Source organism: Syzygium oleosum, unplaced genomic scaffold (genome assembly GCF_021117445.2).
Source record: "Syzygium oleosum isolate NSW1041296 unplaced genomic scaffold, Sole_v2.1 Sole_v2.19, whole genome shotgun sequence".
In the NCBI taxonomy this organism is placed as follows: domain Eukaryota; kingdom Viridiplantae; phylum Streptophyta; class Magnoliopsida; order Myrtales; family Myrtaceae; genus Syzygium; species Syzygium oleosum.
In genome coordinates this window covers 1,536,369-1,560,907 of record NW_026607503.1, presented here as the reverse complement: position 1 = coordinate 1,560,907, position 24,539 = coordinate 1,536,369, and the positions used below count along the sequence as shown (strand labels likewise).

General features: G+C 41.3%; 3 protein-coding genes across 9 annotated transcripts; 2 read left to right on the top strand and 1 right to left on the bottom strand.

The window, feature by feature from the left end:
* Positions 1 to 269: 269 nt before the first annotated feature.
* On the top strand, positions 270 to 3,859 carry LOC115670228 (vacuolar cation/proton exchanger 3-like). 6 transcript variants are annotated; one of them, XM_056320146.1, is made up of 11 exons: positions 270 to 686; positions 850 to 917; positions 1,028 to 1,056; positions 1,334 to 1,530; positions 1,748 to 1,966; positions 2,064 to 2,180; positions 2,424 to 2,540; positions 2,628 to 2,681; positions 2,753 to 2,881; positions 2,993 to 3,018; positions 3,287 to 3,859. In XM_056320146.1, exons 1-11 carry the CDS (start codon positions 381 to 383, stop codon positions 3,696 to 3,698), a joined length of 1,674 nt encoding a protein of 557 aa, XP_056176121.1. In that variant the 5' UTR covers positions 270 to 380; the 3' UTR covers positions 3,699 to 3,859. The 6 variants fall into 6 exon arrangements, with proteins under 6 accessions (XP_056176121.1, XP_056176122.1, XP_056176123.1 ...); XM_056320147.1 differs by having other exon boundaries at positions 273 to 686; positions 2,765 to 2,881; positions 3,287 to 3,713; XM_056320148.1 differs by having other exon boundaries at positions 275 to 686; positions 2,993 to 3,071; positions 3,287 to 3,582.
* Positions 3,860 to 3,933: 74 nt separating this feature from the next.
* Positions 3,934 to 16,745, bottom strand: LOC115670229 (ABC transporter G family member 31). The gene is made up of 24 exons (XM_030591447.2): positions 16,356 to 16,745; positions 15,922 to 16,042; positions 15,692 to 15,780; positions 14,791 to 14,875; positions 13,473 to 13,635; positions 12,617 to 12,693; positions 12,381 to 12,525; positions 10,947 to 11,248; positions 10,600 to 10,881; positions 10,010 to 10,326; positions 9,767 to 9,927; positions 9,566 to 9,669; positions 9,333 to 9,489; positions 9,132 to 9,197; positions 8,878 to 9,005; positions 8,432 to 8,764; positions 8,053 to 8,343; positions 7,875 to 7,958; positions 6,835 to 6,968; positions 6,479 to 6,706; positions 5,484 to 5,655; positions 5,317 to 5,404; positions 5,064 to 5,230; positions 3,934 to 4,488 (listed from the first exon to the last, which is right to left on the bottom strand). Exons 1-24 carry the CDS (start codon positions 16,700 to 16,702, stop codon positions 4,222 to 4,224), a joined length of 4,308 nt encoding a protein of 1,435 aa, XP_030447307.1. The 5' UTR covers positions 16,703 to 16,745; the 3' UTR covers positions 3,934 to 4,221.
* Positions 16,746 to 19,236: 2,491 nt separating this feature from the next.
* On the top strand, positions 19,237 to 22,307 carry LOC115670559 (cis-prenyltransferase 4, chloroplastic). 2 transcript variants are annotated; one of them, XR_008818521.1, is made up of 4 exons: positions 19,237 to 19,894; positions 20,049 to 20,116; positions 21,444 to 21,985; positions 22,065 to 22,307. XR_008818521.1 is itself a non-coding variant. In XM_030591875.2 (3 exons), the coding sequence occupies exons 1-3, from the start codon at positions 19,445 to 19,447 to the stop codon at positions 21,889 to 21,891; spliced, it is 966 nt and encodes a 321-aa protein (XP_030447735.1). In that variant the 5' UTR covers positions 19,237 to 19,444; the 3' UTR covers positions 21,892 to 22,307. The 2 variants fall into 2 exon arrangements, 1 of the variants encoding a protein (XP_030447735.1); XM_030591875.2 differs by having other exon boundaries at positions 21,444 to 22,307.
* The last annotated feature ends 2,232 nt before the right edge of the window (positions 22,308 to 24,539 follow it).

Here is a 24,539-nt window from a genome sequence, read left to right as displayed (position 1 = left end):
CACGTCCAACTCATGCTAAAGAGAGAAGCAACTGAACGTATAACTGCCAAAAAAGAAAACATCTTGGAAATTTCAAGGAAGCTGCTCTCAAAGGTACAATCTGTCGATGCGTATGATGATCCAAGTCAAACTGGTATTAAAACCCACGTCACGTATCTCGTGTAACTTACAATTATCCGACACACTTCCTGTATCGTGATTATACCCTCGTCGTACTTGTAGAACGAGTCTATACAAGGTTCTCTTTCCTGTCGTCTTATATATATAACCTCCGTACGGTCATACACAGCAGAGAAAAAAAACACAAGTTTGCTTGTTTTCTCTCGTACAAGCTTTATCACTTGAAGCTTGTGTGCTCCGTACTGAATCTACTGACTGCCATGGATTCTTTTCAACAGGATGAGGGTCTGGACTTCGAAAACGGCGATGGATGCGTGGACAATGAGATTACGATCGTCATACCACAAACACGGCGCACCATTTCTCCTCCTCCTCCTCCTCCTCCTCCTCGTTCTTCTTCAGTTCTTCCCAAGGATTCCTATCGAAAGCTGCTTGATTCGGGCGGTCGCCTGCCGGTGTTGAGACGAGTCCTGAATGACCTACAAGTTCTCTCGGGCACAAAACTTGCTTTGCTCTTCCCAGCAATTCCCTTAGCGATTATCGCGAATTTTTTCGACTTTGGAAGAGTGAGTAGTAAAGTATAAATGCCTACCGCAAATGGATCAAATATTAGTGGTTTAGCGAACATTGTTCCTTTCCTAGATGATAAATGTTTTTCTTAACATAAGAGCAATTTAATGTTGGCTTTGAGTATTGATGATGATCGTGATTTTGCTGGCTATACAAAAGGCATGGATCTTCGTCTTGAGTTTGCTGGGGCTTACCCCACTCGCCGAACGTATCAGCTTCTTGACCGAGTATGCTGCTACAACCCTAATGGTTTACTGTTTTACAATATAACAGTTTGGCTAATTAACTCTCTCACCTTTTTTTTCTCCTGTCTCGGTTCCTTGCGTTTGCGAGCTAGGCAAATTGCATACTTCACTGGTCCGACAGGTAAATGAATTCCTGGAAACATTTTATTGAACATATTCACACTGTCGAAAAGTTTCTTTCTGCGTGTTTTGTGGTCTTTAAATCAAGACATGTTTATGTTTCTGAATTTAGACCACCTACCAGCAGACAGGCATGTTTTCTGATTACGGAATCACTTGTTGAAAAAGTAACTTTTCAGATTTCGCCAGGCCAAATGGTTAACTGATTACTGAGGAAACAACTGTCTGTTTGTTTCATAGTTTAGAGTGAATTTGATTTTCCTTCTCCCATTTCGCAGTTGGAGGGCTTATGAATGCAACGTGTGGGAATGCAACAGAGCTTATCATAGCCATATTCGCCCTAAGGCAGAACAAAGTACAAGTACTGAAGTACTCGCTCCTGGGTTCGATCCTCTCCAACCTCCTCCTCGTTCTCGGGACCTCTCTCATCAGTGGAGGATTGGCCAACCTCTCCAAGGATCAAACTTTTGACAGAGTAATTAAACTCGACTAAACAAGACTGATCGCATATTGGATTATGTTAAGTTCACTGTCAGTCATTGTTGGTTTATTGACACAAGCGCATGACATCATGAAACTTGGTGCTTCATGGATCCAACAGTGATTAGCATGTCTTTTAAGTGTTGCAAGTGGTTCCCTTTCCAATTGCAACTATCGGTTATTGATGACTAATTGTTGATCACCTCCTACAGAAACAAGCTGACATCAACTTGATGCTTCTACTGTTGGGACTACTGTGTCAGATGTTGCCTTCGTTATTTAGATATGGCGGTGGGGGCGGATCTGATTATTGGGCACATCAAAGCCTTCGATTCTCAAGAGCCAGTAGCATGATTATGCTTTTAGCATACGTCGCCTACATAATTTTCCAGTTGAAAACGCACAGGCAATTGTTTGAGTCCCAAGATCAGGTGCAGTTGAATAGCGCACACACCATTCCTTGACAAATAAAGCCCCCCCGCCCGTTTATTCTATCTACTTATTTCACTTTTTTATGGCAATGAGCAGGAGGACGAGGGGAATGAAGGAAAGGCAGCAATAGGATTCTGGAGTGCATTTGGCTGGCTGATTGTTATGACGACGATCATGGCATTGTTGTCCGAGTATGTCGTTGGTACAATTGAGGTATGGTAATCTCTTAAGACAACACTACCAAGTATAGCTCCTTTTAGAGTTAATTCAATATGTTTAAAGCTAATCACAGCATGTCTATATTGCTATCTTTTCTTGGGCTAACGGAATACCGTCTTAGCAATGAATTCTAATCTAAAAGAATAAGTCTCAAGTCCACGTGAAATTTTTGGTGAATCGAGCAAATGTGATTCCTAACCTCAACTACTGCAACTCAATTTCCGGACCACCTTCTAGGCGGCATCAAGCTCTTGGGGCATTTCGATCAGCTTCATCAGCATTATTGTTTTGCCAATTGTGGGTAACGCTGCAGAACATGCTGCCTCTGTTATATTCGCGCTCAAGAACGAGTTGGTAATATGGACGAAGGTCACTGTTTCATCTTTGCTTGGAGTGTGCATCACGTGTGGCTGACTCGTTCGCTTCTGACCTTTTGCTCAGGACATTTCCTTGGGTGTAGCTATAGGATCGACGACTCAAATTTCTATATTTCTGGTAAGTCTGAACAATTAAATGGAAATCAACGCCATGGCACATTCGGTATTTATGGGGAATTTTGTTGGAAACAAAAATTGCAGGTTCCTTTATGCGTTGAAATTTCTTGGATTATGGGTGGTCATATGGACCTAGATTTTGATCTCCTCGAAACTGTTTCGATTGCCTTTGCGATAATAATCACGGCCTTCGCTCTACAGGTTTGTCATGCTTGTACTCTGGTATCTTCTACAGATAATCAATTGACTGCTGTTAGTGTCCCCGCTTTCAGAGATAGTGGAGTAACATGTATTCTACACTTTCATCTGCAGGATGGAACTTCGCATTACATGAAAGGGTTGGCTCTGTGTCTAAGCTACGTCATCATCGCTGCATGCTTTTTTTTCTGCGGCACCTTGTCCTCATCCCCTCCGTTCCTATCTGAAGTATGAAGCTAATGAATATCAAGTTCGATCCCTCGACTTAACCTAATACTGAGAAAAAAGGCCTTTATGGATTCCTGATATACACTGAATAGCTGTTTGCCGCTTTGTAATTGGAGATTGGTGAAGTACTTTAGTATACTAGTGAAGCATACTTGCAGCCTTACATAGATTTGCCACCAGGAAAATTCAGTTGGCATCTAAACCATCCTCATCTGAAGCACCTTTAGAAGGTTGTGCCCATTTTGATGGTGAAAGACCTTCGGACAAGTCAGACGCTGGGCGGACTAGCACGAGGACGAGCTCACAAAAGTCGAGTAAGCTACCTCAGGAAAGAAGTGATTTAAAGCTGAACAAACCTCGGATATCTTTGATTATGTATAGCCTGTATACTCTGAACTACCAACTCTATGTAAGTTGCACTTGTTGCCCTGCCAGAGCTAGCAGACGTTTTATAAATGTTATCTCGTTATCGTTTACTTGTTTCTCTCGACACGCAGTCGAGAGATGTCCCTCAAAAATTCATTCTGGTGTGGCCTCGTGGCAATGCAAGCCTCTCGCAGGGCCATATCATCCTCTAACCTCTCTGCAGTGATCAAGAGCAAAAAACAATTGCACAGATGGCCGATTTCAATAATTTTCATCTTTAAAAGCAAGGAGTCGTTATCTATTATGTGCAGGAGGACCAAATGAGAGCAACCGATCAATGGGTTAATATGAGTATCTTGTATCATATTGTCTAAATCAGGAGCACTATCCTTTACAGAAATCAGCAGCTATACTTTGAAAATCCTAGAGAAAGCTTAGCTAAAAATTACTTCACCGATAGCTCTCTCTGAAACCAGTTTAACAGAACAAGAGCAAGCAGGATCATGTGTTTTAGATATTACAACCAGATCAAGAATGATCTACAAATGGATTCCAAGCTAATAATAGTGTCATACAGCATTAAGAAATTGCTGCATGGATGTGCTGCCTCCGGAAGTAAAGCATAGCATGCGTAACGAGGCAGGACAAACAGCAAAACGGAGGCTACTATTGTAAAGGTGTCAAGAAAGCCAGAGTATCATGGCTTTCACGAAAGGACTCTCCATTCTGCTCGTCATTACTTTCTCATTTCATCTTCTCTGGAAGTTGAGGACTTTGGCGGAGAAGGCAAAGACAGCAAAGAAGAAAAGGTTGAAGCCAACAAGCACGGCCACTGACACTCCAATCATGCCGCCGCCATAGCCAAGACTAACCTCCAGATACTCTTTCACACTGCCCTTGAAAGAAGGTCCAACAATCTGAGTGTCCACATCCCCAAGCTGAGAGGTGATGACGCCACGAAGCGTCCATGCAACTGGGCAGATGTAGTAGAACCATATCCACCAACCCGGGATATTCTGCAATTAGTGCACAAACTGGATCACTAAAACTTGGCAACTTAATTTCTTAGGATAGGACGAAGCACTCTCCTTCCAGCAGTGAGGAAGTAAGTGCTCCAGTGTCAGACCTCACATCCAAATGTAAGTGAGATTGAAATCCAGATTTACTTTTCATCAATAGGTACCCAGATTTCAATTTGCTGCATGAACATATTTTTAGGAGCATCTTGTAATCCCTTATCTTACCAGTACAGTCTATGCTACTAATGGCATCGAATGCTAATTCAGAAAGTGACAGGATCAACCTTGTCACATTATATGCACAGAGAGAGAGAGAGAGAGAGAGAGAGAGCAATTCTCATGGGTGCTTCAATACTAGTCTTTGCAGTAAACAGAAAAAGATAATGGCGTGCTCGTTCCAGTTTACTCCATCACTCATCAGGTTAATCTAAAGGTTTCGTCATGTTCATTCTAGAGTTGTTTCCTAATAACTGGCAGGAAATGCACCATGGAGGGCAACGCAATCAACCCAAAATCAGAAATCTGAGAGACAACATATGTAAGGAGTTTCCGACAGGAAATAGTTAACTCACCGGTTTCGGGATAAGAAATCCTGACAGAAGATTCCATAGAGAGTAAAAGGCTGAAGATATGACAGCTGCCAAATGCTGTGAAGGAGTGAGACCAACAGCCATCATGCCGTAAAAGGTAAAGTAGGTGAAGGTAAGAAACATGAACACAAGAAAAAGCAAGAACTTTCCTGCAACAAAAAGTGCTGGTGGGTTAACCACTAATTTTCAGGCTCAAAGTAGATTAGAAAATTCTAGAAGATCAGAAGTTTCTCACTTGCTGTCCTCTCGAAGTTAACCATGAAATATGTGATGACTCCATATATTATGGTTTGCACAGCCACGTACGGAATCTCCACGAGGCCCTGGACCAAAGAAGTTAAAGTTAATATTTTCCACTCACTAATTTTTACAAATCAACCTCTTTCAGCATCAAAAACTTACCTGGGCTGCGGCATAGGACAATGGGGAGTACATTCCAGCTGCTTTCTCTCGATAGAACACCGTCCTCTCTATGGAAACAATTGGTTGTACAGAAGAGGCATTGTTGACACCAAGAAACAAGCATGATGCATATAGAGCTCCCATAACCATGAAAAGGTCTTGAGGTGACTCTCTGCATAATGTTTAGTTTGAAATGTATTTTACGATATATTTAGAGGACACTGCTAGAAATATGTCTATATTTAACAAAAAAGACAGGAGCTCTTGTAGTAGTATTGGATTCAAGAATTAGACTAGACTACTAGAGACAGAAGAATCAAGAAAAGCTGAATTCCACCTGGACGACTCATCTTGAATTTCTAAATTCCACGATGTGTTCTCATCTTGTTTGTCAGAATAGTTCACCACCATTTAATCAATTAGTTCAGACGCAAATAGAGACTCAGTTTTCATTAATCCAGAACATGGCCACATGCATCTAAGATTTCTGTAGTTGAGTCCAGAGCAAGCAAATTGCATATACGAAGAACACATTTCTGAACTCATCATATGGTAAATGAAATTCCAGCATTTGAATTTTGACGACCAAAATGCAAAAATATTAGTGATGCCAAATGAGAAATTGTTATCCAAATCCAAGCAACAAACCTAAATCTACTTTTTTGTCAACTTCATTAAGATGAAAGCTGCCAAACATCTTGGGTTCTGACCACCAAAAGGCACATCCAAAAGAACAATAAATTTTTGTGCTTCCATGGTAGAAGGTTTTTATTTCTTATCTGGACAGTTCCCAGCTAATGTATCTTCATTCTGAAGGACAACAATCTTACTTTAACTTCTGTTTTCTTAGGATCCGTCAGCATTAGAGGGCAGGACTTGAGACACAGAAAGTTATTTTATTAATTAATAATCTATGGCAAAAGTAAATGTCTTTCCCGAAAGCATCCTAAGACAAGAAAATAAGACTGGCCTTGAGAAGTCCATGTAGATTTTACCTCTTTGAGCCGATATCCCAAAAGACAGAGCCAAATATCAGTGCGCTTAATGTAGTGAAAAAAATCCTCACTGCATTGTACTGTGGACTTCTCCAGTAGACAAGATTTTGTTTCCAAAGACAAATAAAAAATTGAGAGAGTTGGTCCTGTGAATACATGGTGTCAAATTTTAAAGGCTTTGAGCCAGCAGGTGGGACACTTAAGCGTTCAATTGTAGCTTCCACCTCCCTGGAACAAAATGGAGAAAAGTTAGCAATCGATAATTGTGGAAGGAGGAGATAAACTGAAAAAATGTGGGACGAACGTCGGCCACAAATTTCTGCCCACATAGCTAAAGCGATATCAAATTAGATTACCTGAACTTATCCGAATTTCTGTAAATATCTGCAAAATCAGCACCAATCTTCTGTTCAGCTGCCGGTGTAGTAACCTCAAGCATCCAAGTTGCAGGATTATAACCACTTGGGATTGGAGTAATTCCATTGATGCCCTGCATCAAGGAATAGAATGTTGACTGAAACCTTAGCATCACATCAAACATAGTACATTACCCCATTTAGCCCCACTCCCTTTCTCTGAGCCCCTCTGTACAAGAAAAAGAACTGTTTTGGGCTAGGGAAAACAATTAAAAGCACAAACCAACTATCTAACACTGCATGAAGCAGCAGCTGCTACAAATTTAACAAGAAGAGAGCAACGGCAAACCCAAAAATTTCAGCATTCGAAACTGTTGTAAAATTCAACCCAAAAGTTTAAATTATTAGATGGAAAAAAAAAATATGTACACCAATTCCCGTTGAAACCCCATACTTAAGCGATGTTGAATATACATCGACTCCCCCTATCACGCACAAGTCATGACTAAGGATTGCAGAGTAATTGTCTCACTCATGGAATAGAAGAATGGGGAATCATTTAAATGAGAAACTATTAGGAAATCCTACCTAAAATACTAAGCTAAGGTGGAGGGAGACTGCATGAATGTAAGACTCGCATAAACCTCAAAGACAAGTGACTAAAAACATGGAATTAATGGATGGGGGTCACACACGCTAAATTAACCTTGGACAAAATGCAGCTCTACCATATTAGAAAGTCAAACTCCAAAAGGTTAAACTAATAGGTAAGATAAGACTAGATGAACAAAAGGCTTTTATCAATCCCGTAAACAAGCAATGTGGGATAATTTTAATGAAAATCCATACACAGTATCCAATATTAAATGGGGGAAAGGATGTGAGAACTTGCTTTATACCACCAACCTAAAACCTTAAGCTATTAGGTGGAGGGAGGAGACAAAGTCCCACTGAAACCTCATATATAAACATTATAGAATATACTTCAACATACAGGTAGATGGAAAATGAACCATAAGGAGCAAGACAAAAAACTTTACCTGAAAATAGTCTATTAGGATCTGTGAATTTGTTCCAAGCTTGCCTCCATATATTACACATCCTCCACGTTTCATGAGAAGCAACTGTGATGAAATAAAATAAGAAGCTACACCAATGTAAAGATCTGGCACATTAAAATAGTGTTGAATAGGGCAAATAATTGTTCGTCCTTCTAACCTCATCGAATGCTTCGAATATGTCAATACTTGGCTGGTGAATCGTACAAACCACAGTTCTTCCTGTATCAACAGTATTACGAACAGTTCTCATCACAATAGCTGCTGCTCGAGCATCAAGACCAGAAGTAGGTTCATCCATAAAGATAATAGAAGGATTTGCAACTAGCTCAACTGCAATGGTTAACCGTTTCCTTTGTTCCGTTGATAAACCTGAGCTACCGGGTAGACCAACCAGAGCATGCCTAAGCGAATCAAGCTCAACTAATTTCATTACCTCTTCGACAAACTCCTGCAACACAAGAGATCTTGTCAACAATGAGACAAACTCGATCCAACCATCGTTTTTAAATTTATAAACTTAATCTCTGGATATTCACCCGTTTTTTTTCTTTGCTGACTTCTTTTGGGAGGCGGAGACTGGCAGAAAACCAGAGAGACTCCTCGACTGTCACTTGGGGAGAATGTATATCATTTTGTTCTACATACCCAGAAACTCTAGCAAAAGTATGCTGCTGTTTTAAGTGACCTGATATCCTGATTTCACCTTCAATATATCCGCCTGTTTTCCTTCCAGCAAGAACATCCATTAAAGTAGTCTTACCAGCTCCACTCGACCCAACCAATGCAGTGAGTACTCCTGGAGAGAATACTCCACTAACTTTCGACAAAAGCTGTAGTTTACTTTCTGGTATCCCTTGTGAACGCATAGCCTGTCAATTTTTAGTGATATGTTTTACCGCATTACACTTTATCATGTAGAAACTGGACACAAATTAAAGCATTCAAAATTACCTAAAAAGAATTAATGCATTTGAAATCACACCTTTGGCATATCAACAAAGTAATTGACATCATGGAAAGTCATTGTTAATGGCTGAAATGGAAGAATCATGCCCTTCTTGTTACCCTCCCCAGGGGACGTTGGATTTGATTTTGATTGTGTACTGTCCCCTGCACACAGGTTTGGCAACATTACTATACCAAAGTACAGTACAACATTGATGAGGGAAGATAAGGAGAATTCATCAAAACACAATACGCATCCCTCTGTTATGAAGATAATATACTTTTACTAACCAATGCCCTGGCTGGAATTTTCTTCAGTTTCATCCACGGGAATCACACTCTGCGCTGTTATGATAGCTGTAAAAGGAAAAGGAATATCCTCATTAAGCACATACTAGCTAGATCTTGAAAGTACCCAAAGAAGATACCTAGATAGCGAGCAAGTCATTCCTGAATTTTCATAGATGGCAATGGAAAGATTAACCGACTTACGATTTAGGTAAGCCAACGCTAAAGTCACAATATTGTTGAAGAGCAGTGCATAAAGCAATAAAACCCCAACTCCAATCCAATACCAATGACCACTAGATGGTAAGCTATGTGACTGAAGTACGTTGTAGCCAACTGAATTGTTCCCATGGGCAGATTTCTGTGGATTAACAGTTGTCAGGAGGATTTTAATATTGAGACAAAGAACTTGTGAACAGCACCCTCAAGTGACATACCTCTGTCCATCTTGTGGCAGTAAATTCGTTAACTGAGATAGCGCGTTGCCCATAGGATAGTGGGGACAACCAGAAACCCCAGACCCACCACGGCTTGATCATGGCTGAAAGAAGGGCCACAAAATCAGTAATCCAATGACATTCTACTTGCTTCATGCCATCCAAGGCACGCTTTTCTTGTAAAAGAAGGACCGAACTTACACTTTGGAATAATAAATCCACCCAGTAAGAATATAACTAGCAAGGCAGCAGACCCAAATGTATTTGCAATGACCATGTCCCGAGCTATTGAAGCCATCATACGAAAGAGACCCAATGCCATTTGGTGCACTGCAAAGAGCAATAGCATAAACCGGAAAAACCTGAAACAATAAAAAATAGCTGTGAGAAAAATTTTTAGTATTAGGAGAACCTACTAGAAGAATATTGAGTGGAAAAACATGCCTCCCAGCGCCAGGAGCAAATCCAACAGTGTAGTATACTACACAAGACCACACAACGGCCTCGATAATAGAGTAAGGGACACGTAGAATCCAGCTGGAAATAGACCATGCCCATGCTGGATAGAAGAAATTATCCCTTTGCTTGTAGAATACAGGTAGCCGAGATATTGTTATCGGTAGCTCAGAAAATCCATTAAACATCATGTGTATTAGCCCAAAGAAAAGACAGGATAGGTAGAGGTTGCCATTTGTCTCATCGGTGGGGTGTAGTCTTGTCCGTAAGAAAATTGTGCAGGTTACTAGTCCAACACAAGCAACCTTTAATATATGCAAAAGAAAGAGTGAAAATATAACTGACATAAACCACAGAGATAATTGTTTACAAGTTCCAGATATATATTGCGCTTAAATTCAGGGAGAGTAAAGAAGAAAGCACCAGAGTTGTAGCACAATAATTTTGGATAATGGAGTGATACTGAGACCTCATGTTATAGTTCACATGACATGAATGAGTGAACTATCTCATAGACCTAATGCAGTTGAAGTTACAATAACAGTGGTGAGAACTGTGTACTCAAAATACAGCTATACCTGACAGGTCCTAAAAATATACAGAAAGCGATGTCTGCTGATAAGCAGCACTTCCCGGGCAAAGCATGTTTTGAACAGCTCCCATCTTGAGACAGCAAAATTCGTTTTGGACAAAGCATTAGGACGGCTGTTGGATTGAACATTTGAAGCCGCAACGACAGACTCGACAGAGCTACCGAATCTGGACTTTTTAAATGCTTCTGCAATTTGGGAGACAGGTAGAAACTGGTATGATCTAGATGGATCCGCCCAATACTGAGCTTGATCCTTTCTCGAAGTGACCTGGTGATAAGAAAAGTTAGTGAAAGTCTAGGAAGACAAGAAAGTAATGTTATCATGGGAAGTACCTCTTGGAGAAAATCCGCAATTCCCTTACGTGGTGGCAAACGAAAACCTAATGAGTCGAAAAATTCTAACACGTCCGACCGAGGTCCTTGATACACAACATGTCCTTCTGACAGTAGCACCAAGTCATCAAACAAGTCAAATGTCTCCGGTGCAGGCTGAAGAAGAGCCATTAGGACAGTTGCATCCATTAAATGAACGAAATTCCTAACACATTTAACGATTTGGTACGTCGTAGAGCTATCTAGCCCTGTGGATATTTCATCCATAAATAAAGTCTTCCTAGGTCCGACGATCATCTCTCCTGCATTAGAGATACAACAAGCATTAATTTGGTCGATGAATTTATTTTATACCAAACATATAGGTCAAGTGTCCAACTTAATCTCAAATAAGAGCCCAACCTTACTAGATGGCCTGTGGATCTCACAAAAGATTCACATGAATTGCACGGTCTCGCCGGCCAGTGAACTTGGGGCAATATTTGAGTTAAGTTGGTCACTTCATGGACATATTTGAAACAATGTCCACTCTGAACCCTTTTTGAAGAAAATGGCCCCCCTTCGAACCCTTATTTGAAATTTTGTTTTATTTTCACTTCCTTGAAAATCACATAAGATATTTTTACTCTTTCAAAATTTCCGTCTTCCTCAAAGCATGCTTGGTTCATGAATATCATAAGGTCGTTTGGGAAATTTTTGAAAACTTTTGCCAGTTGTAAATTTGAAGAGTAAGTTAATGTAACTTGTGGCTTATTAGGAGCTGACAAAGAGTCAATGAAAAGAAAAAGAGTTCTTACTGCAATGTGTAGAAGTGACTTTAAATTTCTAGAGAGAAAGAGAATAAAGAGGGATAGCGAAGGTCTGTAAGAAATATAGAAATCCCTAGGGACCATCGAGCCCTTTACAAAACTTGTGACCATTGCAACATTAATTTTCAATATCTTATTGACCATCGCAACACTTTCTTTCAATATTTCCTGGGTACCATTCCCTATTCATTTCGATCAAGAGATATGTACGAAAAAATCAGTGTCGATTCTTTTGAGCGCTAGTCTTCAAAGTTGCTCCTTTGGTTTGCAAGGGCCATGCTAACTTCATTTCAAACATTTTTCGAAAAATTTTACCCTCGAAAGAAATGAAAATGAGATTAACATGAATAGATGCAGTTCACTGAATTGAGTTTGTTGGAGAGCCACTTCCAAGACCAAAATCAAGTCCAAGTGATACCTGCTTAATTTGCACTTAATGTTCAAGTGAACAAGCTCACCTATATGCCTTTACAAATACTGGGTAACAGTTTATCAATATAATTTTAGTTAGTTCCTTTTGCATTTTGAGCAAGGCTAGCACAGCCTCCACATAAAAAAATTAAGTATGTGAATTTCTATCAGCATGGCACAATGTATGATATATAAGCACGGAGGGAGAATATACCCGTAGTGACTCTTTTTCTTTGGCCACCTGAGACTCCCCTGAGCATATCATTCCCGACGAAGGTGTCCGCACAAACATCAAGACCAAGCACTTTCAAAACATATTCTGTCGAAACGCTATGTCTTTTACCACCAACGGATGATGCCTACGCAGTTGATATGCAATCCGAGATTATTGGGACAGAAGTCGAGAATTGTGCTAGCAAGCAACGTACTCACGGACATCAAAGTATATACCTTCATAAAGGCATCAATCTCTGGACTTGGACGTATACTCATTTCTTTCTCTAAACGGGCCAAATCTTTCATATATTCTGCAGTCACAATTCAAAAAGACTTGACGAAGGTAGTCATTGCAACCAAATGTGCTGATATATTTCTTAAGCGCCTCTTACAGAGTATAGTTAGGAGAGATTAAAGAACTCTGACTTGAGACTTCATGAAAAGATCCTACATCCACTCTCTACCAGTTTTCAACTAAATTTAACAGGATTCTGCCGATATCAATGGGCAGATTGCAGCAACACCCATTTCACCTAAAATTGTGAAGCCAAAAGAGAAGCCCTTTGATACGTACATCATCTAATGATGGTAGAACTCCAGTTAATGAAATTAGTTTCACAAATGTACTCGTGCCAAAAGAAATAAGTCGGTGGCTACCCAAAGGATGTGTTCAGTTCTCTAGTAGAGAAAAGATGACTAGAAAGAGCAAAAATCATGTGGATTCAAGTGCCATGTTGACCGTGGAAGGGAGATTTTAGGGGCACACTCCGTAATCGTTGGATGATCAGGAACCAATTTCAACATGGTGCCAAGTGCCAACTAACGCTAAACGAGTTGCACGTTGGACCAATCAGGACGTCACGGCATGTCCTATCAAGTGAGTACTCAAACTTGCAAAAGAGCAAATATTTTCAGAGTAGAACCTGCCTGAATCTATTTCGAGTCCAAAATGCATGATTTTTGTCACACTTAAACAGAAACAAAAGTATTTCGACCCCAAAAAATAAAAAATAAACAGAAACAAAAGTAAATTCCACGTCCATAATAAAAACTCACAATAAGATGACCGAAAGCTTTGAAGCGAAAGTACCTGCAAAACCTTCACTTGCACCTTGACATCTTGCAGCAAAATCAAAGGTTTCTCGAACAGTTAACTCGGCAATATGATTATCTGTTTGGCTTATATAGGCAGAAGTCCTTTGAACGCAGAAATCGCTGAGCTTCTTCCCATTATAGGTGATGTTACCACTTTTCTGGAACAAAAGTAGACATGCAATCAGGGGATCTATCAAGACACTATAGTTGTTAGGTCTTCTAATAACAGATTGCAAAGAAATCGTATCACTTTTAGCACCGTAGGAGGTTTTGTACCGAGGCTTGTGTAAAAAGACGGAGAAATAAGGTCTGTACCGAGACGCGTTCTTCCTGTAACTTCTCCTAAAATTCATTATCATTTATCATCGCAGTACGATTGCCCCACTCATTTGTTATTAGGGCTAACTTCTTGTGAGGTAGTCAAGTTTAACAATGGTTAAGGCCATGGAGGGGTACTTGGCTAAATTCATTATCATTTATCATCGCAGCATGCACCTTATTCTATAGAGTAGAAATATGATGATTTTATCGCAATTATGGGATTTTTTTTTGACAGAAACCTCAAGTAAGATTAAATGTTTATATTGTCACTGCTCATTAAGGAATAGAGTCTTTTACTTCTCTAAACAAAATATGAAACTGCCATTTTTTTTTATGTCTAGAAGTTCTAGTCTAATGCTAAAGCTTCTATAAATTAGAAAATGTTACATTTGGAATAACTTTTCAAGAAGGGTAGTAGGACAAACGAATTTTAAGGTACTATGGTGAATAAATGAAGTCATCCAGACTGGCTAAAGTAATGTCATCCAAACCATTGGACGCTTGGCCCAGAGGCAAGGTCTTATTTGGAGATGCAAGATCCGACCCTCTAATTTACCAGGAAATAAACAAGATGATAGAATTTCATGGGCTAAAAACGTTACCGTAAAACAGCTCTCTCGAAGTCAACTGTAAGTAAATTCCATTCCACCGTGTTGGTACATCTATGTTAAATGCATCTGAACGTAAGTATATGGCAAGGACATTTCACTAATGGTAGGTCATTCTTATGGGTGATTGATTGTATATGTAAGTAATGATTCCGTCAGCTCGAGCTATTACATTTTAGGAAAGAAAAAGGAGAAAAAACTACCGCTATTGATGATGAGAAAGTATGCTTTGAGAGTTCTCAATAACCAACGTGGGCTACCGCCCAGAAAGGGACGGGTAAGGAAGGTAACTTTATACGGAAATTAGTCACATGAGATGCCTCCCGGATGATTTTTGGCAAGTTCTTACTTCGAAAAATTCTAGCAAAAGAATAAAGTTCTTACCTTCAAATTGGCATCGAGTTTCCCTGCCAGAGCTAAAAGCAACGTGGATTTTCCAGAACTTGGGGGCCCTAGAAGCAACGTCATCCTGCAGACGACGCCCAATAGAGAAATAAATGAATGGATTTGCTCGCGGGTGAACACGACACGTGCTACCATGTAACGGGTTTGTCCAACCCAGCACACTGAGAATAAATGCTCGGACGTTTCTGTTTAAATGCATGTAGCCAAATTACGTGATGCATTACATAATTACCCACGTAACCTATTATTAGATGTATAACGAGAGCTGATGATGATCCAGTCGCGAATAGTACCTAGTTTGGCGAGTCTACTAGCTACGAGCTCGTTAAGTGGGGATTATTACATCTGCCAGAACATATGGATTCATATACCATCTGAAAAACCAGTAAGTGTCTTACTCTATTTTGTTCGGAGACGAGTTGTTAATAATTATGATTTCATTGTGTCCGTGTTTAAGCCTTTTCAAGTTTCGTGTCAATGCGTAAGAGTAATGTGAAGAATGCTAAACCGACGCTCGGATGTTCATATTAGTTGATATATTATACAAATTGAGTAATTCTAAGCGCTCTCAAATATATTTTTGCATGTAATAATCTTACATTCGAGATATTCATTGCCAATTTTATTTCGGTAAGTTGACTTAAAAGAAAAAAAAGTTATTTGCTTCATGACGAACTCATTCTAAAAAGATAGCACATTAAGCTTTAAGCAAAGAACACAGAAAACATGACAGCTCACAAATAATTTTGGGTGAACGAGATGGGAGCACTTTCTCACTCGAGCGGCGAAAACTCTTACCTAGCACATTGAGTTCCAAGCATGGTAATATCAAGTAGTAAGATGCTTTCGAGTGTATATCGAGTAGCACTATTTTCGTTACCTTCCGGGCTTGATAACTCCGCTGATGTTCTTCAAGATTGTAAGCGACTGCCTCCTCGGTCGAAATATCCTCAACCTAGTTAGAACATACTGCGATGCATCACCAACACGGAAGGTTGTTAATGCACGTAATGACATGCCTCTTGAGCGATGTACCCAAAAAAAGAAATGAAGAAGCAAGAAAAGCAAATTCATCGCATGATCGAATATGAGAAAGAAAACAGTGACGACCTCGATCATGTCACGAGTGTAATTCACCAACGTAGGCAAAGCTCTCGAGCCGGTTTGCACATTGGCTTCGATGTTCAGGTTCTCGAACCTTACTTCGACCTGCGGCACCTCCAAGCCGACCCTAACAGATAGATCAGAAGAGGAAAATCAGAGAAGATCATGGATTCAGGAATCCAAATACCGAGCGAGATCACTCGCACACGGATCTGTTAGCGTCGCGTGCACAGGTTCTCAACGTCCGCAAAAGAAGGTCACAGACTCCTCGTGCACCTTTATCGCCAAAAAAGGAGACGATCAATATGGCCAACGCGCTTCGACCGAAAAAAAACAGAAACAATCGCCAACAGGCAAAACGCCAGTCGATCCAGAGATCGAATGGGGCACGTCTAGCGAGAGAACAACGGACGTAATGAAAATGCGGGACGCTCCTTTACCGGTCGAGGCGCTCCTTCACGGCGGAGAGGAGGCGGTAGTTGTCCTGGTCGTTCGTGGCCAGTGCCTTCCGCACGACGAGCTCCCGGTTGAGGCGGTCCAGCTTCCGCACGTCGATCGTCTCCGCCCCCCGCCGCGCCGCCTCGCCGTCGCCGCCCTCCTGCTCCGACGGCGTCCGCCTGAGCAGGGCGATGTTGGGCCGCTTCTGCGACGGGAGGCGCTCGATCGCCGCCCACAGCAGCTCGCTCTCGTCCTCCTCCACCGACTCCGCGTTCGACGGCCGCGCGAGCGCCTCGCCGCCGCCCTCCACCTCGACCTCGAAGAACTCGCTCCCGTTCGACGCCGCCATGGCTGGATGGCCGGCCTCCCTCTCCCTCTCCCTCTCTCTCTCTCTCTCTGCGTGGTTCTGCCTTCTGCGTGTGGAATACGGAAGGTCGGAGGGGGTTGTGGGGGAGGGGGCAGATCTTCCGGGGATGTGATCACAACAGAATTGCCAGCTGCCCAGAGCGAGATGCTCGCCCCGGGAACTTTTGAAGGAGGAGGAGGAGGAGGTTGGGGCGGGAAAAGACGAAGATGCCCCTCCCCCTCCCCCCGCCTCGGCCGAAGTTCTGGAAGGTTTGTTGGTTACGCGGGGCCTCGCGCCAATTTTTTTGTCCCGTTCTTCCGAGCGTTCTATCTAAAACACGCGCAAAAGAAAAGGCGAAGCAATATGAAAAGGCGATATTAAATTTTTTTTTATCAATAGCTCAAAACTAATTGAAATGCACAATTTGTATAGATAATATCCGTAAAATTTTAGGATTTAATTACATTTCTTACGCGCTCGTTCTTGAATAAAATAACGCGAAGAAGACTGTCTGTTTGGCGGCTTGCATTTCTTGTTTACCTAACTGTTCATATTCGTAATTTTATTATGTATAAAATATTTCACACACGCACATATATATATATAATTGCTAGACCTATATTTTGTAGTGTTTAGGAGTTATAGTTAAATATTTTGGCCATTCTACCATGGAAGTGGAGGAATCACCATTTACTTTTCTTTGTTAAGAAAAAGGACTTATCAAATAATAATTAGCGTTAAGCAATAATTAATTATATCGAAATACAGTTGAGAAGTTTCTGGTAAGTGAACAATATGATTAACGCTAAACAATCAATAATTCTATATTTTCCTTGAGAATTATCAACTGTTATGTTGTTATTGCAAGTATATTATAAAATAAAAACTCATTAAAAAAAATTCTCATCTAATTCATTCCAATAACATTTTATATTACAACCAAAGAAAAGAATTCTTAATCCATTCTCTACTTTAATTTAAAAAAAAATTGTAAAAACCTTTTATCTATAAATCTATCTAGTAAATTGATATCCGTGATCTCGCCAGAATCAAGTGAAGATACAATTTTGAGAAATTAGCGCCCTTGGAAAAATCACACAAGAATGAAAGAGTAATTAGACAAACATATGAGAGGGGCCAAAATTTAAGTCAGGAGGGTTATCTAAGGACATCATACAAGCATGAAATTTGAACTAGAATGATCTTAATCCATCGATATTATTGCTCTTTGCTTCTATTTGGTAGTAGGGGTGATCGATGGATGGGTGGCTCGCTCGACCTGCCTAGTTCGGAGACGCCCGAAAGGCAAATGGGGGCTTGGACAATGCCCTTGCATCGAAAAGCCTCACTCGTCCCACTTTGATTTGGGCCTAGCTCAGATATTTATATGTAAACTTGATGTGTGATGGGAGGGCTTATGTAATATAAAAAACTCGACTTTTGGCCCCAACCCAATCTAGAAACCCCCTATTATCACCTTTATTTGATGCACGTGTATCATGTGTTGTGCACTACTCTCACTTACTAGGCAAATGAGAATGAATTTTTACTAGGTCCATTGTCAATGTAAACTTTTTTTGTCGTATTTGCCGTTGGATGGATGACACGTGAATGGATTGGATTGTGTAACAATCTATAAGCACATGTGAAAACCCATCCAATAACGAATATGTCGAAAAATTGTTTACACCGATACTAGACCTATAATAATCTAATCAGAAAAATGAAAGAAGTCGTAATCTTTTAGTATTTAGTGTTTTCAAGTTTTTTGAAGTCGTAGGGCAATGTTGCTTGTGAAGCTCTTTCGGCGAGCTCGCGATCCTAACAGGACTAAGTGAAGAAGCCCTTGCTAATTCCGGGGCCAATAGCCATGGTAGGGGGATAGTGTTCTTTGGAATGACGGGGCACAGCGGGCACGTTGGCGGTGAATCAGATTGACAATAAAATCGTGAGAAAATTGCGGAATTTCTCAAAACCAATTCGTTTTTTTTTTTTTGTCTATACCAATTCACTTTTTAAATTTTTGCATACAGTGCAAAGAAGTTTTCAACGTGCAATTTGAAATACTGGAAATCCTTTTAAAAGTAAAGTTTACAATACCGCTGGACGGAGACAACTTTAAAATATAAGATTCACTGGTTCATCAAGAAACCTAACCTCCTTGCCTTCGATTACATCCGAAAACATTATATAAACCCTATCATGACCATCCCACATTGGTTCTCTGGAATATGCTTTTACTTTCAAATTACAATAAGGTGAATTGCACATATTCAACTATCACGTCGTGTATCGCACAAACAAACTGATAAGTCAATGGAGTTTACGTTTCGATTCATCATAACTGTACACTTAACTTTAGGACGAATTACAAAATGCCATCCTTAAAATGTTGATCACCGAAATTAGGGTGTCCTCGTAATTAAGTGTAAAAAAAGGTCAGCAAAATAAATAATGTCGTGGTACAATAATCGTTACCATGAAAATCAATTTTGAGGGCACGTGATTTTCCGTGATCATACCTTATCCTTCCCGAAACGACCACGCTCCCATGTCCAAACGACGACACGTGGCCTCCCAGTCTCGAGACCAAGAGCTACTAGTCCCGCCGCGGCCTCCTCTGCTCAGGTCTCTTCCGCCGCCGTTCGAACAGGCCTCTGCGGCGGCGAGACGGGGCCCCTCAGCCTGCGGACGCCGTCACCCACCCATCGTCAAGCCAAAGATCCCAACTTTCCCTCACTGTAAATGCTTTCTCTTCGCGCCCCTCCGCCGTCGGAGCGCCTCGACACCGTCGCGCGAAGGCCCCCGATCGCCGCGCCCACCAGGGCGCGAGCAGGAGGTCTCTACTTCTCTTCCGTCTCTTCCGCTAGGCTCGGCAGGAGTTTCGCCGCCGCCGCCGCCTCCGCCACGGACGTCGCTCCCAGGGAAGGGGAGTGGGAGCTGGGCGGCGCGGGGCGCTCTCCGGAGGACCCGGGCGGCCTGCCGGCGGGGCTCCGGCGAAACGCCATGCCGAGGCACGTCGCGGTGATAATGGACGGAAACGCCAGGTGGGCCCGGCGGCGGGGGCTGCCGACGTTGGCGGGGCACGAGGCGGGGGTGAGGTCGCTAAAGGGGCTCATCGAGCTCTGTTGCCAGTGGGGGATCGGGGTCCTCACCATCTTCGCCTTCTCGTCTGATAATTGGGTTCGGCCAAAGGTCAGTGGCCTTGACTAGTAATAGGAATGACGATGAGCATGGAATGTGAAGTCAATGCGAAATGTCATGGATGGATTGGTGTTTCTCTGTTTGGCAAGTCTTTTGTTTTGAGCATTTCTTGTTGGTGTGAAGCTTATGTGACATTTGGGTGCAGGCTGAGGTTGAACTTCTGATGGGATTGTTCGAAAGAGTGATTAAAATAGAGCTGGAGAATTTTATGAGGTTAGAGGTCGAAACTCCCGCATCACTTCATGGCTATGATTTTCCTTGCTTATACTCTGCATATGCTTGGAGTCGTGTGATAATGTACTTGGTCTATTGTAGCTATTAATTGCTGTAACAAACTGAGAGGGAAAGTGATCGAAGTCTTTGATGATGCTGTTCCTGAAAATAACAAGCCACGAGAATCAGTCCGTTTGAACAATAGTACAAGCTAGAAATGTAGAGACATCGAGGAAATGAAGGCCTATTGTTGTTGTTGAAGGTTCCTAATAGATCAAAATGCACAGGACTTTGGAGTTGGTGGCATGGGCATAAACGAACTTGTGACGAGTTCACGTGATCCTCTTGGCGTTTGAAGCAGGATTGATGATGTGGGTTTCTTTCTGAACTAGTGTAACATAACTTGTGGGGAATGAATAGGAAAATGGAAATACCAGGTTTTTTAGGCTGCTTTTCGTTTCATCAGTTTGTGCTATAATTCCATTCATTCAGGGTCTTATGAAGGCGTTTCAGCTTGACAGGAGATATTCATTCCTTATTATGATTTCATCTCCTATGATACACTGGTGACTTCTGGTTGACTAGTCATTGTTGTTGACGATGTCTGATATGTTAAGATTTAGACATATCTATCATGATGTTGAGCTTCTCCCTTACTCGGATTGGAGTTAGATCAATGAAACTATTTTTCAGGTCTAACCTTTAAGATTCTGCAGAAGAAAGTTCTGGAAAGGTATATGACTTTGTTGAGAATTAAAAAACAGTCTATGGGTCCATGGTTCTTATCCAACAATTTGATGGAGCGGTTTTCAAAATTAATTCTGCTTGATACTTTTGGGCTACTGAAGTTTGATAGAGGCTTCTGCAATGTCATATAATTGCAGACATAATCAAAATGGCAATTGATGCATGAAAGGTAAATTAACACCCACAGACACACTCACATGTGGTGCATCTATAACCGTTGATACTAAAAGCTCATGTTTGAAATCAACTGAAAAAGAATATATGGATCTTATTACACTTTTCTGGAGCTTCCTCGGAAGGGACTCAAATTTGGGTATATGGTTGCTGTGCTAAGTAACTAAAGGTTGAGTTTCTTTCTCTAATTGCTAGCTAATTTTCACTGCTTATGTGCATAGATGCTTTGGATGGCAAGCATCCATAAATTTGATATTTTCATGCTGCCTGTATAATAATGTTGGCCTGGCACAGTGTGTCTCTTTTTTCTTAGCAGGAGGTTATACTAGTTTATTACTTCCTTTAGTTAGTACCAAGTTATGGAATTAGGACCAGAGCTTCAACTAAGTTCAGCTCCTTGTTATAGGGAAGGAGTTCAAATATGCATGATTGGAGATTCCTTGAAGCTTCCCAAGTCATTGCAAAAAGTATTTGCGGATGCAGAGGAGATGACTAAAAACAACTCCAGACTCCAACTTATTGTGGCAGTGAGCTACAGCGGGAAGCATGACATAGTGCAAGCGTGCAAAACCATTGCTCGCAAGGTAAAAGATGGTCATCTCGAGTTGGAGGAAATCAGCGAGAGACTAATAGAACGGGAGCTAGAGACGAGCTGCAGCGAATTTTCCTGCCCAGATTTACTGATTCGCACGAGCGGTGAACTTAGGCTCAGCAACTTCATGTTGTGGCAGTTAGCCTACGCTGAACTTTTCTTTGTGCAGGCACTCTGGCCTGATTTCGGGAAAGCAGAGTTTATAGAAGCCTTGCTTTCTTATCAGCAGAGGCAGAGACGATATGGAGCGCGGATTTCCTAATCATAAGAAGATTATCTTCATATTCATAGCCTTGATGGGGAGAGATTGATCCAATTGATCCACCCTTCTCAATCCGTGTCCTCTTGTTTAGGTGGTAAGTTTCATATATCAGGTGAAACTATCGCCCACCTTACAAAGTCCGAGCAATTGATGCATAGCTTATTTCATTGTAGACACGGATGCATGTCATATAACTTGGAACCCATCCAAGTTTCTTAAAGTGGATTTGCCTCGTTATATTTCACTATTAATAGGAATAGACCGACTCCGCAGACATCTGGAAATACAACCTCTTCATATGCTTGTAAGTTGTAGTCATCAACTGCACAGTTGTAAAAGGCTTGTAGCAATTTTTTGAGGAAGTATTGCTTCTGCTTGGTCAAGAATGTATGGACTCTTGGCTTATTGTGCTTTCACTTGTGGGCTCGCTTCATGTAATGCAGAGGATGGAATTCCAGAATCACTGCACATTTTCCGGAGCCATGCCATTCTTTCTTGCACCTCTGACCTCCCCATACAATGAACTCGCTCAGGTGATTATCATTGGACAATAGGAGGCAGATGAATACTCAATTTTCATTCAAAGGTGCGAAAAAATCAAAAAAATAGAAAAGGGACAGTGTTTCGAAGCAGAGTACCCGTAATTGTGACAGTAAGCAAGCATGTTTTCAGCCACATCTCCAGCAAAAATGGCTGACATTGGATTCAAAATGGGTCCGGGACCAGCCAAACCATACAAACCCAGTTTGCTGATCTTTGGCATTTTGTTAACTACGTAAACAAAAGAGGTTTCTTTGCATGTGAAAAGCCACTTTAATCCACCATTTTCACTAAATCCAATGTTCAAAGTGGCAAGCTGGGGCATGCGTCTTCCTGTGTGCTTTTTTAGTCTTATCTTAACGTCGGCCACCACATCGAAAGGAAATCTTTGGCGTCTAATCTAGAGACACAAGCGGATGTATTTTTATTGTTGGGAATTGTTTAAGTAGATAAATTGCTCTGCTCAATCTTTATTATCTAAGAGGGGACCAGTGTGATGTATGCATCCGAATTATCTAAGTAGATTGAGGGCAAGACCACGAGCCGACCGGAACCGACTAAAAATAGTGCATAGGAGAGGAAAATCCTTTGCTTAGATTTGCATCCGTGGATTGAATATGGAAGGCACATAATCAACTATTGTGATTGATTCGGAAACTCGGGTCTAGATACGTGTCTTTCTAGAAGAGGGCTAGAAGACTTTTGCCAAAAAAGAGAAAATTACTGCTTGTCCCCAGGTTTTTAGGATCTTTGCAATTAGCCCCCCAATATCTCAATTGTGGCATAAAGCCCCCCGATGTTTTTCAACCTGATTTCAATGAGCTCCCGGTGATGACTCCGGCCACATCATCCATTGAGAATCGATCACGTGGTGTCACGTGACGGATCGCCGGGAAGAACTTGAGGGCGAAATCGTCCTTCCACAGTGAGAATTACATTTCGCCCTCTAGATTGGTTACATAGTTACCAATTAGCTATTAATATTACGAAATTGTTCCAAGTTTCCACCCTAGATTGGTTACATAGTTACCGATTAGCTATTGATATTTCGAAATTGTTCCAATCTTCCATTCTAATCTTAGGAAATTCGTTGCGATCTTCTCCTTATAGCAATTTAAAAATCAAAGAGATTAATTATGACCGAAAAACCAAAAGGAAACTGAAAAAGACCTTGACCCTTTCACAGGTCTCAAATTGATTTCCACCAAAGATTGACTCCGGCATTTTCCCTTTCTTGGGTAGTGCCACCCTTAAGAGGATTGACCTCTCCCTCACTCAATAGTATTGACTAACATGATATACAATAATTTTCATAGCCAAAGTGCCACCCTTTTATACGTCGAACTTTTCTTTGTTCAGGCACTCTGGCCTAATATCGGGAAAAACGAGTTTGTAGTAGCCTTGCTATCTTATCAGCAGAGGTAGAGACGATTTGGTGCGAGGGGTTCTTAATCATAAGGAGATTGTCTTTATATTCACAGCCTTGATGGGGTGAGATTGATCCAATTGATCTCGCTCTTTGGATCCGCGTCATCACGTTTATGCAGTTAGTTTCATATGTCACCCACCTTACAAGTTACAATGCCCGAGCAACTGATGTATAGCTTATTTGATTGTTGACGCGGATGCATGTCGTCGTGAGGCTGTATAACTCATTCAAGTTCCTTACAGTGGGTTCGCCTAGTTATATTCCTCGATTATTATGAACAGACCAACTCCGCGAACATCTGGGAATTCATTCTCTTCATGTGCTGGTAAGTTGCATCTTGCATGCATCGAATACAACGGTTGTAACAGGCTCGTGCATGTTAATGGCCTGCATACTCTGCAATTTCTCGAGGAAGTTTTGCTGTCTATTCCTCAAGAATGTATGAACTCCTGGCTTGTTGTGCTTCACTTGTTGGCCTTCTTCATGTAATGCAGAGGACAGAATCCTAGAATCACTGCACCGCATCTGTGGCGAGCCATTCGTTTTTTGCACCTTTGACCTCCCCATAAGATGAACTCAGTCAGGTGATTATCATTGGACAATAGGAGGCAGGTGATAATCAACTTTCATCCATAAATGCAAAAATAAAAATAAGAAGAAGAAGAAGCATGTAGGGAAT